Source organism: Cannabis sativa, chromosome 5, assembly GCF_029168945.1.
Source record: "Cannabis sativa cultivar Pink pepper isolate KNU-18-1 chromosome 5, ASM2916894v1, whole genome shotgun sequence".
NCBI lineage: Eukaryota > Viridiplantae > Streptophyta > Magnoliopsida > Rosales > Cannabaceae > Cannabis > Cannabis sativa.
Window position 1 is genome coordinate 3,314,929 of NC_083605.1, and position 14,952 is coordinate 3,329,880.

Sequence of the window (14,952 nt, forward strand, 5' to 3'; positions counted from 1 at the left end):
AAATTAAACTATGTATTTTTTAAAATGGTATCTAGAGCTCAATTTTCGATAATTTTTGTTTAATATAACGATATTGTAAATAATTTCTAGTACAAATAGATACAGAAAATGTACAAAGATTTATTATAAAAACTCTAAAACGGGTTATTATTAATTTTTATTTTAACAAAAATCAATTCAGGGTAAGGTGTCACATTTACACCCGAAAACACACCCACTCAGCAAACCTACTCGATCCGAAACCCAAAAAAATGGGTTTAAAAAATTACAAGTCGAGTTCGGGTTACACCCAATTATTCCCTAGGTCGGGTTCGAATTTCACTAGTTTAACATCGAAAAAATTAGATTACACACGAATCTGCCCAAAACACGAATGTATATTATTATTTTTTTTATATACATTTTCTATTCAGCCTTAAAAACATAAACTTAACACACACACAAAAACACTAATTCTAAACAATGATTTATCATTTTTATTTTCTTGTTCTTCTTTTATTTTCTTTCTTTTCATTTTCTTTTTTGTTTTTCCATTTAATGAAAAAATTTATAAAAAATAATATTTTTTTAGAAAAAAAAAAAAAAGACCAGCCCAACTCAAAACTCGGTCAAAACCCACACAGACCCGGTCCAATCCGCACCCAAAACCCAAAAATTCGGTCATACAAATGGGCATGTTCGATTTACTAATTCTATGCACTTGAATTCAAAAACTTAAAATTCGTCAAAATCCACTTGATGTGCACTCCTCATTCAGAGTACTATTATTTTGTATCATTATAAAAATTACAAGGTCTAATTCATTATTTAACAAAACAAAAAATCTAATTGGTAACTTTTACAAAATAGAGTATCCAAATTTTATGTGGGAATTCGGGATGGTATGATTTGTTGTGGTGCCCAAGCCACTACCTTTCCATGTATTCAGATGATAGAGGCCAATTTGTATTCATAGCCTATGGTTTGTAGGCCATTTTTTGGTGACCATATGATTAATGGATGGATGATAGAGGATGTGTGAGAATTCGGGATCAAAATTGAGGATGGAGTATTCACAAAACAAGGAATGGAAAGTTGTTTGGATGTGGTCTTACATCAAGAAAAAGGAAAGAAAATGAGAGAGAATGTACAAGTACTATGAGAGGTTGCAACAAAAGTTGTTGGCATAGATAGAAGTAAGCAGTACAAAGAACTTCAAGGAGTAATAAGTATAGTGTTGCTCAGTTAGTGCAATCAAATGTTACTAAAATTTATATTGCATAATAATAATGTCTAAAATGTATTACTATATCTAGTATCTACTCCTATAAATGACACTAATCTAAGCAAAGTACCAAAATTTGGCTTGTTATAGGGTAAAGTTGTTTAATGCATTCACATGCACTTGACATACATTTTGCAATAAGTAACAAATATCACTTTTTCAAATTACACTATTCACCACTTAAATTATTTCAAAACTTTTATCACCTTTCATTTATTTATTTAATAATGTTTATATAGTTTTAGAATGAAAATTAATATGCAGCACGTTGGCTCAATTTTTGGGTGCAAATAGAAACATGATCTTACTAACTGCATTTGCTTTGATCTTTCTGTTCTTCAAAGGATCCCAAAAGCCTGATCAATTTTTGGCCAATCATTCGACCAAAAATTTCCACCAAGAACCCCAAATTCAGTATCCAAACACCAAACCATGTTAACCAAAGAGAGAAAAAATTATATATATTTAACTAAAATCGTTGATAAGTAAACAAAAAAATTAAAATTCCTTAAGAGACAAAAATATAGAAAGAAAAACACAACCCACCAACCACCACACCAACACCACCACCACCACCACCCTATGAATAATAAATAACAAGAAAAAAAAAGGTAAAAAATCTGCACAAACTAGGCCAAAGTTAGTATACATATTACTTACTACTACTACTACTACTACCCCCTAAAGACGAATCAAAATACTAACAGTCTGCATCGTACTTGTACTTTTCCCACCCTATATCATTTAAAACCGTACAATGACTTTCTCTCTTTCTTTCTCACTCTCTCCATATATATTTTTGTTTCCTAAAATCAGCAACTAAATACTCTACACCCAACACACCATCATCCAATTCCAATTCCGATTCAGCCATGGTGCGTCAAGGGGTGTGTGCCCCGTTTTTTCACTAGAGAAAAAAAAATTCCGGAAGAAGAACTAAGTTCTAACCACCACCGGAAACTAACAAGGGAGAAAAAAATTTGCCATTTGTTGGTTCTTCATATCCAAAAGATTTTTGGGAGAATGAAATATGAATCTAAGGCTCACCACCACCTTACCACAGCAACAACTCTGCCTCATTACACAAATTAGGCTCCTCCATTAAAAACTAGCTAGGCTACCGACCAACTATGAGTCCAACATCTCGTCTTGGATCTCGTTGGGGGCGATAAGGCCTGGAATAGAGAGCATTCTTTGCCGCTCTCTTTCTCTCTGAGCGGCTGCCTCCTCGGCGTAAAGATCTTTGTTGTCCTGTTAAGAAGGTTAAGCACAATCAGATTTGTAGCAATGGCACACGGCACACTTTACTGTACTCTGTAATTTAGTTTACCTGGGCAGAAAACTCTTTAGATTGTACGAGAAAGTCTCGAATATGGTCCTTAAATTTGGAGATATCATTTCTTGATTCAAACAATTCATTCACAAATTGTGTGACCTGCAATAAAAAAAATACAAAACCAGTCATAAGCAACTCATTTGTTTTCTCTCTTTTCGGTTTGGGAGTGGGGAATCATACCTCAGCTGTAGTCATGTTGGGGAATGAAGTACTCAAGAGTTTGATGGTGTATTCACGAATGAAGAATCCATTATTAGGATATGTAAAGGATGCGGTAGCAACATCCCACAAAGGCTCGCTTAACAAGCCAGTTTCCACCTGAAAGGATATGAAGTTTCAGTGTAAGTTGAATTTGTAATAAAAACTCCTGCACTTGACGAAAAAAACAGGGCATATAAAGATGTAGTATTAGTACCAGGCAAAACAACTGCTGAAGCACCAAAACATGCAACTTGAAACCAGGCTTGTGAAATGTGTCTGTCAAGACTGCAAATATTTCTTGCTCGATGGTCAAGAAGTATGTCCGGAAGAATTGATTGCAGAACTCCGAAACCTGTAAATATGTCCCCCCGAAAAAATTGCACTTAAGATTCCTTATGCGACAAAATCATGAAGAAAAGCAATAAATCAATTTAAAGAAAATGCACCTGAAAGTTCTTTAGCATCTCTAGTAAAAGGTTTAGCCCAGTTTCTGCAATATTCCTTTCTGTGTGTCTAAATGCCCATATAATTGAATCCATGACAAGCTTTAGTTGCTGAAAATTGCACCATAAAAAACACCAACCCAAAAGAAGAAGAAAAAAATCACTGGGTCAGATCAAATGATTAAAAAACAAAATCAAAATTTTCTACTATAATCTGGCCAAAAAAGTTTGTGTGCAGACCTGGCTAGACAAATGAATCAATGCTGCAAAACAATGGGTTGCAATTGCACGAAGTAATGAGAAGAACTTAAGACGATGCTCAGGATAATCTTCGAAATTTTTAGTAATCATCTGCAGGGAGCAACATCTCAGGCATGTTAGCAGTCAGCCAATTAGCAAATAATTTTTGCTGCAAATTATTAGCAGTCAGTCAGAACAGCCAATCCTTACCTCCAAAGTGCACTGGAAAACAGCTTCAAAAATGCGAGGCACATCTTCTGTCATTGCGCTTTTGTATCTAGAGAACAAGACAAACATAAAAAAGGATCCTTAAGTGCAATAAAATCAAACTTGAACACATAAGAACAACAATATATTACATCTTCTTTGAGTGAAAACAGCCTATCATGTGCAGAATCAGTAGTAAGTTTGTAATTTTAGATAGACAAAGAAAGAAATGGGGGAAGGTAGCATACTTGTTTATTATTGTAGCAAACAGGGACAACACTTCAGATTCCCTAGCATCAGGCAGATTTCTGGCATAATCACCAAGAACAGGATCCATCATCGGAGGCACAAATTGTTTTCCTATTTGAGGTTGATCTTCTGCTTTGTCCAAGAAAGTTTCAATTAACTTAAGAGTCTCCCTCTTCACAGACCTGCTTACAGTAAAAGAATGATTAACAAGCTAACGTAGAAACTTATAACTAAAAGAAAAAAGAAAAAACTAGAAATTAATAAGACCTTAAAAGTTTCACATAGGAAGTTTTAGAAGCATAGGGGCCCCCTTCTGCAATGCTGTTAGATATGAGCTCACTGTACATCCTGTTGAGTCGGGAAAAGTAGTTACGTTTTAGAAAAGAAACAATCTGTTGCTAGTTAATAATTAATATTAGGAAATTCTATTTATGAAGATATACCTGTAGACATTAAGCATGTCCAAAAAGATCAAGGTAATTTGAGATAAGAAATATGTTCCAAGAGAGCTAGCCACACTTGTATTTGTCTGCAAATTTCAACATTTTCGAGTAGTCATTAAATACTAATCATTGCAACTAGGTATCCCTTATTTAAAAATGTGCAAATTCATTGAACCAAGAAAGGCCAATGGTTGTTCTAATTTCAAGATACACACAAATTAACAACAAACTACTTCTCTAATAGTCATAGCAGTTGCTCTGTGAACAAACACAGCATCCAGCAGAAACATTTGACGTACTACAATAAAAAATTCTGCTATTCACTTCAAAAGAGAGGGAACAAAAAATGATGCTCCCTGAAAATTATACAAAGAGCAACATTGAATTAAATATATGGAGAAAAGAAGATTGGAGGAAAACCATACCTGCAATATATTCAACACCGTCCTTATCACATCTTGATCCTTCAGGAAATCAACGCTTAAGCGTGCCTGCCCTATAATTTCAGCCCATTTCTGAATAACAAAGTAATAGCATAAAAAATTAAGTATCTAACAAAAACACAAATGGAAGTAATTCAAGTAAATAAGTCAAGAGAAATCAATAAAATTTAAATTACCTGATTAGGGAGCTCCATCAATCTCTGTAGATACTCGTCCCTTTTCTGAGGATCAGATTCAGCATGAATCATATGACCAACCTGAAACAAACCACAGTAAACTTAGAATATGTGTCTGACTGTTCTATGTAAAATAAAGAAAATAGCTCGACTGGAAAATCTTACCGATTCATAGAATGAATGAATCTGATGAGGCTCAAGATCTGCAACAGTGGTTGGAAGGACAGTCAAAAGTTCACTTATAAATGGTTCATTTTCTCCAACCTGGAAATAAAAAGAGCAAATAAGAGTTAACAAAACAATCCACTCTAGTTTCCCTTTTAGCTTTTGTTCATATTACATTTTAGCTTAGTTCTGTAAATATAACTGAACCCAACATAAAAGACCGAAAACTGCCCACAGCTGAATAAAAATAAAAAAATCAGTATCTCAAAGTAAATGTTACCTGAACAATAACAAATTTACGCTTGCATTTCTGAACAATCTTTAAGAATGTGTCGCAGGCCATATCCTGAAATGTGGGAACACAAAGTTTTAGCAACACTTCCATAGCCAAGCAATCCAATTTTAATAGGCAAAACTTCCTACTAGCTTTTACTTATAAAAGCTGACCAAGAAAATAAGAGCAGAACATGTACCTGAACACCAGGATGTGTCTCATGCATGAACTCAAATAATTTGTTGACAACAGTTTTTAGGAACTTCCAGTGAGCTCTTAGAAACCTTGGGTACTGTCCAACAACATACCTGCAGAAAGAGGTAAGAAAGATTATGTACATGATTTCAGAAAAAACTACTGGCCGTACATCTGGCACAAAGTTTCTCATGGTATTCCAAGTAAATCAATTAACATGGTGACGTTAAAGTTCATAGTTTTTACAAATGACTAAAGAAGCAGGATGATGGAATGATGTGGTAAGGCCTGACAAACTAAATGCATTCCACTTCAAGACAGATACTCGAACATTCACTCTTGAACACTTACATAATGTTACTTGCAATAACAGCTTTGTTATCCTTCCCTTTTGTGATTTCACATAAATTCAGCAAATCACGAATGACCATAACCAAAAACCTGTTCTCCTGCAAAAAGTAAACCAACATAAAAATATGAAGGACATACCTGGACCTCTGGCAAATACATAATCAAGGAACAGGCAAGGGCAATTATAGCATTTTAAAAATAATTATATAAACTCCTATTCAAACCCGCATATTTTCCTACACGGAAAACGCGTAAAAGTGATATCTCAGTTCTTGATGCTCTACATCAAGACCCCATGATCACAAGACAAACATGCACCTTCTCAACAGAAAAAAGAGAAAAGGACAGAATCATGCACATGCGCCCTCAAAGATCTATAAAGATATGTAATGTAACTATCATTCACAGGGAAATGAAGTACAAGCTTAGCCAACTATCTTTGATCGGAATTAAAATATAAACTATTACCACAAATAAGGTAGGGTATAGACAATATCTAGAGAAGTGAATGATGATTTTCTAGCTTTTTCCTTATTCTCTTTCTTCCTTTTGTGGCATTTGAGTTTCTAGTTGAATCAGAAGTTATAAACAGTGATCACAAATAGAAAATGAATAGAAATAACATGTATAAGGCAAGTTAAGGAAAAGTACCTGTTCCTCCATCATCGAACCAGAGATAGACCCTATTGCCCAACACAATGTGTTTAAGTTGTTCCAATTCCAATCCTCTCCAGTTAATTGTTTGCTTAGCTTCTTTAGCATCTGCATCGTACAAAAAAGGATAGACAGCGTAAGATAGAGTTTATGAACATAATATTTAACAAAAGCAAATGACACTGTTTCTCTGGAAGTGTCTGACAATACGAAAACTACATACTCTGTTAAAATTATACATGCAAAATATAATTTTAAATTGAACCGACTATAAAGACATCCCTCACTCATATTGTCCCACAAACTATTCACTATCATTGACACCCATGTTCCAGCCACATGAATAGAAAAAATCCACTAAAAATAGGTTGCATTTCTTCAGAGAATGTGTGTGTGCTAGTGCAGGGGGTTTAGAACATATGGAATAATAAATCCATACCAGCTTCTCAGTGTCCTCATGATCAAGATGTGACAAATATATCAAAGTCTCCCTCATGATCTGCAACAATAATTAACCAAAGTCAGAACACTGTGACAGATAGTTGCCATAATAATTAGAAGGTAGATGCCAAAAACACATTAAAATATGCAAAAGTGGCAGAAAAATAAATACAGAAATAAAACATAAAAATCAAGAAAGTAAAAAAAAAATATGAATTCAAATACCAGGTAATTTTTCTTAGATGAACCATGACTTGCAACAAGTTATGTAAGGCTTGCTTCTAATGAAAATTACTATCAAAGCATAGATTACTGACCTTGTACTGCACAAGAACATCATTGTCCTTCATGGTTTCACGAACAATATTGCCATTTTCGTCTTCTACTATGAGAACTTCTTCTGGCTTAGCCATACGAGAAATCATAAGCAATCTTAACTTTGACATTGGCTCAGCATATAATTGCCGTCGCTGCATCAGTTGTGATCCAAGGCCATCAACCATGCCAGGTAGCAAAGGCATCTGCTTATTCAATTTAAAATAAGGTAAAACAAGCGTGCTCCAATACAAATCTTCTAAAAAAAGATATGCCATATTAATGAAAAAGAATCATGCAAACAAAGAGGAGATTGAAAGTTATTGTCCTAGTAACCAAAGGTTTGACATAGTATAATAATCATAAACTAGAATAATTAACATAGATCAGATCACAAAATAATTGGTGGTCATATAACTAAAGAGTTTATATATTACTATCTCCAACCATTTAGTCTAAAAAAGAAGAGAAAAATACAGCTAAGGCAAACACACACAAAAAAAAAAGCCTACTGCTCCAAAAAGGTTCGAAACACAATTTTCATGGAAAACACAGATTGAAAAGGAAATTGTATCGTGGAAAACACAAAGAAATAAAAAAATCAAATAAATTTGAATCCAACATACCAAAGAAAAACAGTAAACTGCAAGAATAGAAAGATAATCTGTGCGGCCATATGAAGAAAAAGAAATTCACACCAAAAACTATCAAATGTAATCTGAATGTGACATTCACAGTACCTGCAACCCCATCATGTTTGCTGTCACGGCAGGATTATCCAAATTGTGGTGTGCCTCAAATAGTTCCAACACAAATGAATTCCAAAAGTCTAAGCAAACCTGTTTCAATCATAAGATGATTAAAATAAATTTTGGCAAATTTCACTGTATGTTTGAGTTTAGACTATATTGGTACCTTGAAAACTTCTGTGTCATCCACATATGAAATTTTGGTAAGGTATTCAACACCCATGAGCAAAGCAGCTATGTTCTCTCCAGGAGTTTCCAGCACACGGATGTGAGACTGCACACAAGGATATAATGAAGTGAATATAGCAATCTATTTGAGCAGTAACTTCAGATCTTTGAGGTTTGAAAAGAATTAATGTGAATGCGTGCTATCTAATTAAATCCATTAAGAATTGTCCTAATGACACATTAAGCTGTTTAAAGTAAGCCTAAAACGTCTTAACTATTAAGACCAGGAAAGTATAAAAGGGAAAGAGAAACTTGCCTTAAAAAATGAAGTGAAAAACAAAGCCAAATTCTGAATAAAAGCCTGTTGAAGAATAGTAACAGTTAAAAAAATTGCCAATAAGTAACAATTACTGTACAAACACATGAAAATTAAAAAATTGAGTTTTGAAGCCTCAAAAAAAAAAAAACTTACCTGTTCTTCACTGGAACCAATTGCATAAGCCTCAGGAATGTTTGTATTAAGAGGAATAATGTTCTAAGCCAGAGGAGGAAAAAAAATATTAATAGAAACACAAGCGAAGACATACAATTAAATAAAAGAAAAAATTGTAGAATGGTGTAATGAGTAATAAGCCAGCCAAATAGAGTACTACAATAAGCATTTTATTTTGGACCAACCTGTAACAGTTTCATGAATATAGTGTACATCTTAACGTACTGGGCATTGTAGAAATCTCCAAAATTAAGTGCTGCAACCTAAACACCAGTACAGTGAACTGTGAGAACCAGGCACAATTTTGAAGCAAGTCTTAAATGAATCAGAATACAAACAAACCTCTGTCAAACACTGAAGAGTGAGATTCCGATACGATGTCATGGGGAAAAAATTCAGCAGTGTTTCTAGCTGTTATGTAAACAAACACAGTCAGAATTTTGCTCAATTGTACTTACTCTTGTAAGGATGTTAAGTATTAAATTCAAAAGCAGCAAAACAGCCATGTATCAAACAGAGCACATACCAATGGAGACTCAAATATATATCCCAGGGGAATCCATGAGAGAAATGCATGCAATGTGGACAGTGTTGCACGTATAAGCTCAGTTCTTTGAGAAGCTGACAGTACATATAAGCATAGCTCATGAATGAGCTGAAATTCACTGCAACAACCAGTCACATTGTATGAGAGATTGGAAAAATACATAAACATATCACTAACGTAGCATGTGACATGCCAATTAGAAAATAAAACCCAAGCATAAGATGACTATGAACTTGGCAGTACAGTTATACTTATATCAGTAGTCCAACAGTCGGACATTGTGCCAAAATGTGTATAGTAGTGATTAAAAATAACTGAAAAAGTCAAAAATTGCATAATAACTTCTCATCGAACCACAACTAAAAGAACTGTTCTTTTTTTTTTAGAAATATATAAATACGCAAATATGTCCACTGTAAAAAAATGAGCAATCATGAAACAAGAACATTACAGCAAAAGACATGAACTGCAACACAAAATGAAATAAATACATAAACTATTTACCTGTTCAATGATTGTTTAAGCTCCTTTATCTTACTTTGAGTCATCTCTCCCCTTGAGAAATCAAACACCTCTTCACTTAGAAGCTAACAAAAGAACATATTCAAGTATCAGTGCCAACTAATTCTCAATACCATACGCGCGCGAGAGAGAGAGAGAGAGAGAGAGAGAGAGAGAGAGAGAGAGAGAGAAACCTTCAATATAGCCATGCAATTCTCACAAATTGTTTCGCTAGTTTTAGCAGCTGAAACAAGATCAGGAATAAAACTTTGCCATCTTGCTGGCCAATCATGCTTCAAAATCTGAATATTAAACATAAAGGAAGCACATTGATATGACATGAAATTTGACAATTAAAATCATTAGATAGCAGCAAGCGATTTGACAATATTTACCAGATTAGGATTGGATATAAATCTTCTAGAAAGACGAAAAAAGGAAAGACCAGAAAAATCACCCATAAACACAAAGCCTTGCTGTCAATAGCATTTGGCTTGCACTAAGAAGCTCAAAAGAAGAAGACTTGCCTGAACCAATATGATATTCAACTTGTTGACATACAGCCTCTCTAATCGAAAAGAAGTCTCATTGCTTGAAAGCTATGCAACAAAAATCAAAGGTCAAAACAACGTAATACAAGCATAGCTAGCTGAAAGACATAGCCAACAATTTTAACATCCCATTTATTAAAGTCCACCATAAAAACTGCACCTGTACAATAACATCCGATATATAATTTTTCATTCCATCACGTTGCTCAACCGGCAATGCATTCCATCTATACTTGATAACACCTTCTAACACCTGCATGGAGACAGGAAGATACCAATTATGCAACCACTCAGGACAATCAAATTTTACATCAGCCACTTCCCAATGAATTATTAGGGATGTCCTGTACATATAGCTGATATTAAAAGTTTTATATATAAAACAAAAAGCAACCAACCTGCAAGGCAAAGAACTTGGTATTCAGGTTCTTTGCATTTTGTAGAATGTGCACGACTTGGAGCCACATATCAGGATTATTTTGCAACTCTCGCAATATCTGATCTGCAGCAGTCCTCTGTTTACCCAAAAAAAAAAACAAAATAAGTTCGAGGAATAAGTATACATGGGCTGGACTCTTAGCATATGCATATGGCATATGGCATAAGTAACACATGCTATATCATGCAAAAGAATATTCATCGATATTCATCACTTTAAAGCACATAAATTTCAAATTCCCTATAATAATTAAAAAAAATAAGTGTTGGAGAAATGAAAACGGCAATGTACTTCTACCAATACACTTACGAACGTTGAAAGTACTATTCATAGAATTCATAGATAATCAGAAAAACCCAAATGTTTACACACCAACCCTTCGTCAAAATTCTCAAAAAGCATGAAAGAGTCAGGTTACTCATAGTCACAGCTTAAATTAAACGCCATTGATCGTCAAACACCTCACCAAAAACATAACAAGAAACCAGTAAACCCTACCGTATCCAAAACAAACGTATCTAACAACACAAAGAACCAACCGAAAGTCACTAAACCCTAAATCACCATCATGCATCCCAAACAAGCGAAACACATCAACGTTAAACCCTAGCCACAAACACGAACAAACCAATCGCAATGACACACAACAACAACACTAAACCCATCGATTACACAAAGTGTAGCACAGTTAAGAGTCCGTCCGAAGAGTTGAATTTCATCGCCAAATTCAAAAATCAAGAAAGAAGTATAATAAATTGGTTACCTCTTCTTTAGATCCGGTACCATAAAAGGCTTGAACGGTAGCATCAAGTACAGCAACGTCAATGGGTTGACTCAAATCCCTAAGCTTCTCGGCCGCCATGTTGGAGAGAGCTAGGGAGTGAAATGATAATAATAATAAACCCTAGAAATGGAGCAAACGTCGTAAAATCACAGTAGAACGGAGAAGGAGGAGAAAGAAGGAGCGAGTAAACCCTAGGAGAGAGAGAGAAGAAGAAGAGAGAAGAGAATGGTTATTTATAAGAGGGAAAATTTTGTAAAGACTGCTTAAAAAGAAAGCAGAGTTTAATATATTTATATAACAAAGAAAAGAAGGAAAGAAAGAAGAGTGTGAACTGAGTAGTGAGTGAGAGAGAGAGAAACTATATATGGATTTGTTTTGTTTGGCTCTTTATACTTCTCTACTCTCTCAATTTTTTTTTTTAAAAAAAAAAATTAAAATGGTTATAATAATAAATTATTGGAAAATTCAACTCTTTTCAGGTGTATTGATGTACTCTTATCTAATTGGGTATTTAAAAAAATATATTTCAAAAATTTTTTGTGGTTGTATAAGCTAGGTCGTGTGGGAGAAAATAGTACACAAGACACGGTGTATACTCTTTTACCTTTAAGTCAGGAGTTTGATACTTGTTTAATTCTCTATATATGGCTTTGTTTTGTTTGGCTCTTTATACTTCTCTTCTCTCTCAATTTTTTTTTAAAAAAAAATAAAATTAAAATGGTTATAATAATAAATTATTGGAAAATTCAACTCTTTTCAGGTGTATCGATGTACTCTTATCTAATTGGGTATTTAAAAAAAAATATTTCAAATTTTTTTTTGTGGTTGTATAAGCTAGGTCGTGTGGGAGAAAATAGTACACAAGACACGGTGTATACTCTTTTACCTTTAAGTCAGGAGTTTGATACTTGTTTAATTCTTTTAATTTTATAGAGAATAAATTAAAAAAAAAATAGTGTAGTTGGGGTGAATCAAACGAGGGTGAGTAACGACAAGGATAATTAACTCAAGCAATTCTGTTGTCACCACTAGGGTAGTACATAAATTTTTGTAAACCGTCTAATTTGAACAACTCGTCCAAACCAAATCGAGATAACCAGACGAAAAATACAAACTGAAAAACTCGACGAAAATATAATCAGCTCAATCTTTATATTGGGCGAGTTGAAAATAATATCAACCCGCCCAATCAACCCGAACTTATACTATGATATTATATTGGTATTATTAAATTTTTTGTATTAAAAAAAGAAATGATTTATCTTTTCGGGGCCTGAGTTGGATGGGGCTCTAGGCGCGTGCTTACACTGCCTACCTTTAAAACCGGCTCTACGTATATATTACAGTTATTTATGACATTTTACAAAATTTTGAGAAATTTAGAAAAATTTAAAACTGGCCCTACGTATATATTACAGTTATAATTTGATTTTATCAAATATAAATTAACTATATAAATAATGAAAAAAATAATAATGCTTTTGATTAAAATACTACTATAAAAATTAGCAAAAAAATTAGGGAGAGTCCCTATCCATTCTATTATAGAAAGACATTCTTTGTGTAATTAGTTAGAGCTAATTTTTTCAAGTGTCTCGATATTTTAGCTAAAGAGTATGTTTAGAGATTGTGGTTACAAAATGCTCTTAGAAAATGTCTTAAGTTTGAATCTTCATGCCTTAATATTAGATAAAAAAACAAATCTCAAAAACATATTAAGATTGTTAGTCTATATTTGGATGTTGGATTTTAGTGAGAAAAATAAAGTAGAGAAAATGTAAGAAAAAAAAGTGTGCACAACTTGATATGGAAAATTTGATTGTATTGAGTGTTTTTGTATACAATTTTTCTTTCCATACCTAATGTGAGAATTTAATGTTTTTTATTTTCTACTTTTTTTTTCGTTATATTTTTCATACTTTTTTATTTTTTTACTATTAAAATCTAACTTTCAAACATAACCTTAGATTTTAAGAATTTTTGTTCACTTTTATTAATAGACGTCTGACGTTGATGAAAGTTTAAGGAGTACAATTTATAGTACATATTAAAATTTGTAGAGCTTGATATAGTAGATATCGAAATTCTAGAGGCATGATTTGGTAAACGTGCAATCGTCTCATTAGTAAATTTGAACAAAATTGAACAAAAATTTTTGAATCCAACAATCTCAATAGTTCAAAAAAAAAAAAATTAAACAATCTAAAAAGTTTGGGATGTGATTTGTTACATGTCAAAATTTGAGAAGTAAAAATCCTAATTAGCTTTTTAATTTATACTTTCACTATTAATTAGTATTTCTTTTTTAATACTTTCATAAAATTGCAGATTTTTTTAATTTGTTTTTTATATAAAAAAAATAATGTAGTGTTAATGACAAAATTCAAAATAGAATGTTTCACACATGCAATTATTATTTGTTTTTCTTATTAATTAATGGTAATAATGTAAATTATATTTTTAGTAAGTTTTTCTAAGAAAAATTCAGATTATGTTTGGAATTTAAATGTTGGTAGGAAAAAAAAGTAATTGTGAAAGAAAAAAAAATCTTCCCTAAAAAAAATATATGTTTTATATTTTGTATGAAAAATTTTGTCCAATGATATTTTTTTATACAATGTTTCTTTCTATAGTAAACACTAGAAATTAATGTTTTTCATTTTTTTCTATATAAACCCTTTTTTTTCAACAAAATCTAATAAAATATTTACTATAACTAATTAATTATAATATATATCCTCATACAAAAAATAAGAGATTTTTTCATTTTTACACTTCAAAACAGATTTTTTTTTTCTTTCATTTTTATGGAATTCTACATAGAAACTCATATTACAACTAGCGTTGCAATCTAAATTGCAACAAAAAATCGTATAGAAACCTGTTGCTCCTAAATTCGCCCAATATACGTGGACCAGTCAAGAGGGAACACGTGGATCAGATAACTTGGAAAGATTTGCTGTCTTTTTATGCCACCAGGAAGCGCTATTAACATGGGTCCCGGAGGAGACACCCGGAGTATAAGCTACTCCCGGAAGCTAGTATAGCGTGAAGGCTCTCCGGGATGTGTCAGGTCTCTCCCGAGAAATCAAGTCGCATTTAATGCTGCATGGGAGGAAGCGTGTTGGGACTGTAACACGCAATAAAGTCTGACGGCACAACCCCCAAAAACGGCCAGCTACAGTAATGATCATTTAAGTCTAGCGACGGCTACTCTGCGAAGAGTCACGTCAATCATAAGACAAAAAGGACATTCTCCATAAAAGCCCTACAGCACCTAGGGATTTGACCATGCATCACCCATGGTATATTCATCGGAAATG

At 33.2% G+C, this 14,952-nt stretch overlaps 1 protein-coding gene across 1 annotated transcript; it reads right to left on the reverse strand.

The window, feature by feature from the left end:
- Positions 1–1,699: 1,699 nt before the first annotated feature.
- LOC115717214 (protein EXPORTIN 1A) lies at positions 1,700–11,940 on the reverse strand. Its single transcript, XM_030646176.2, has 32 exons — positions 11,609–11,940; positions 10,805–10,921; positions 10,567–10,659; positions 10,383–10,454; positions 10,050–10,157; positions 9,859–9,941; positions 9,334–9,472; positions 9,150–9,218; positions 8,993–9,070; positions 8,787–8,849; positions 8,631–8,675; positions 8,313–8,420; positions 8,138–8,236; positions 7,400–7,603; positions 7,081–7,140; positions 6,639–6,749; positions 5,988–6,085; positions 5,641–5,749; positions 5,448–5,513; positions 5,168–5,266; positions 5,003–5,083; positions 4,809–4,898; positions 4,384–4,469; positions 4,208–4,288; positions 3,940–4,122; positions 3,695–3,761; positions 3,485–3,595; positions 3,248–3,355; positions 3,016–3,153; positions 2,781–2,918; positions 2,595–2,699; positions 1,700–2,515 (listed from the first exon to the last, which is right to left on the reverse strand). The coding sequence occupies exons 1-32, from the start codon at positions 11,705–11,707 to the stop codon at positions 2,393–2,395; spliced, it is 3,231 nt and encodes a 1,076-aa protein (XP_030502036.2). The 5' UTR covers positions 11,708–11,940; the 3' UTR covers positions 1,700–2,392.
- Positions 11,941–14,952: the final 3,012 nt, after the last annotated feature.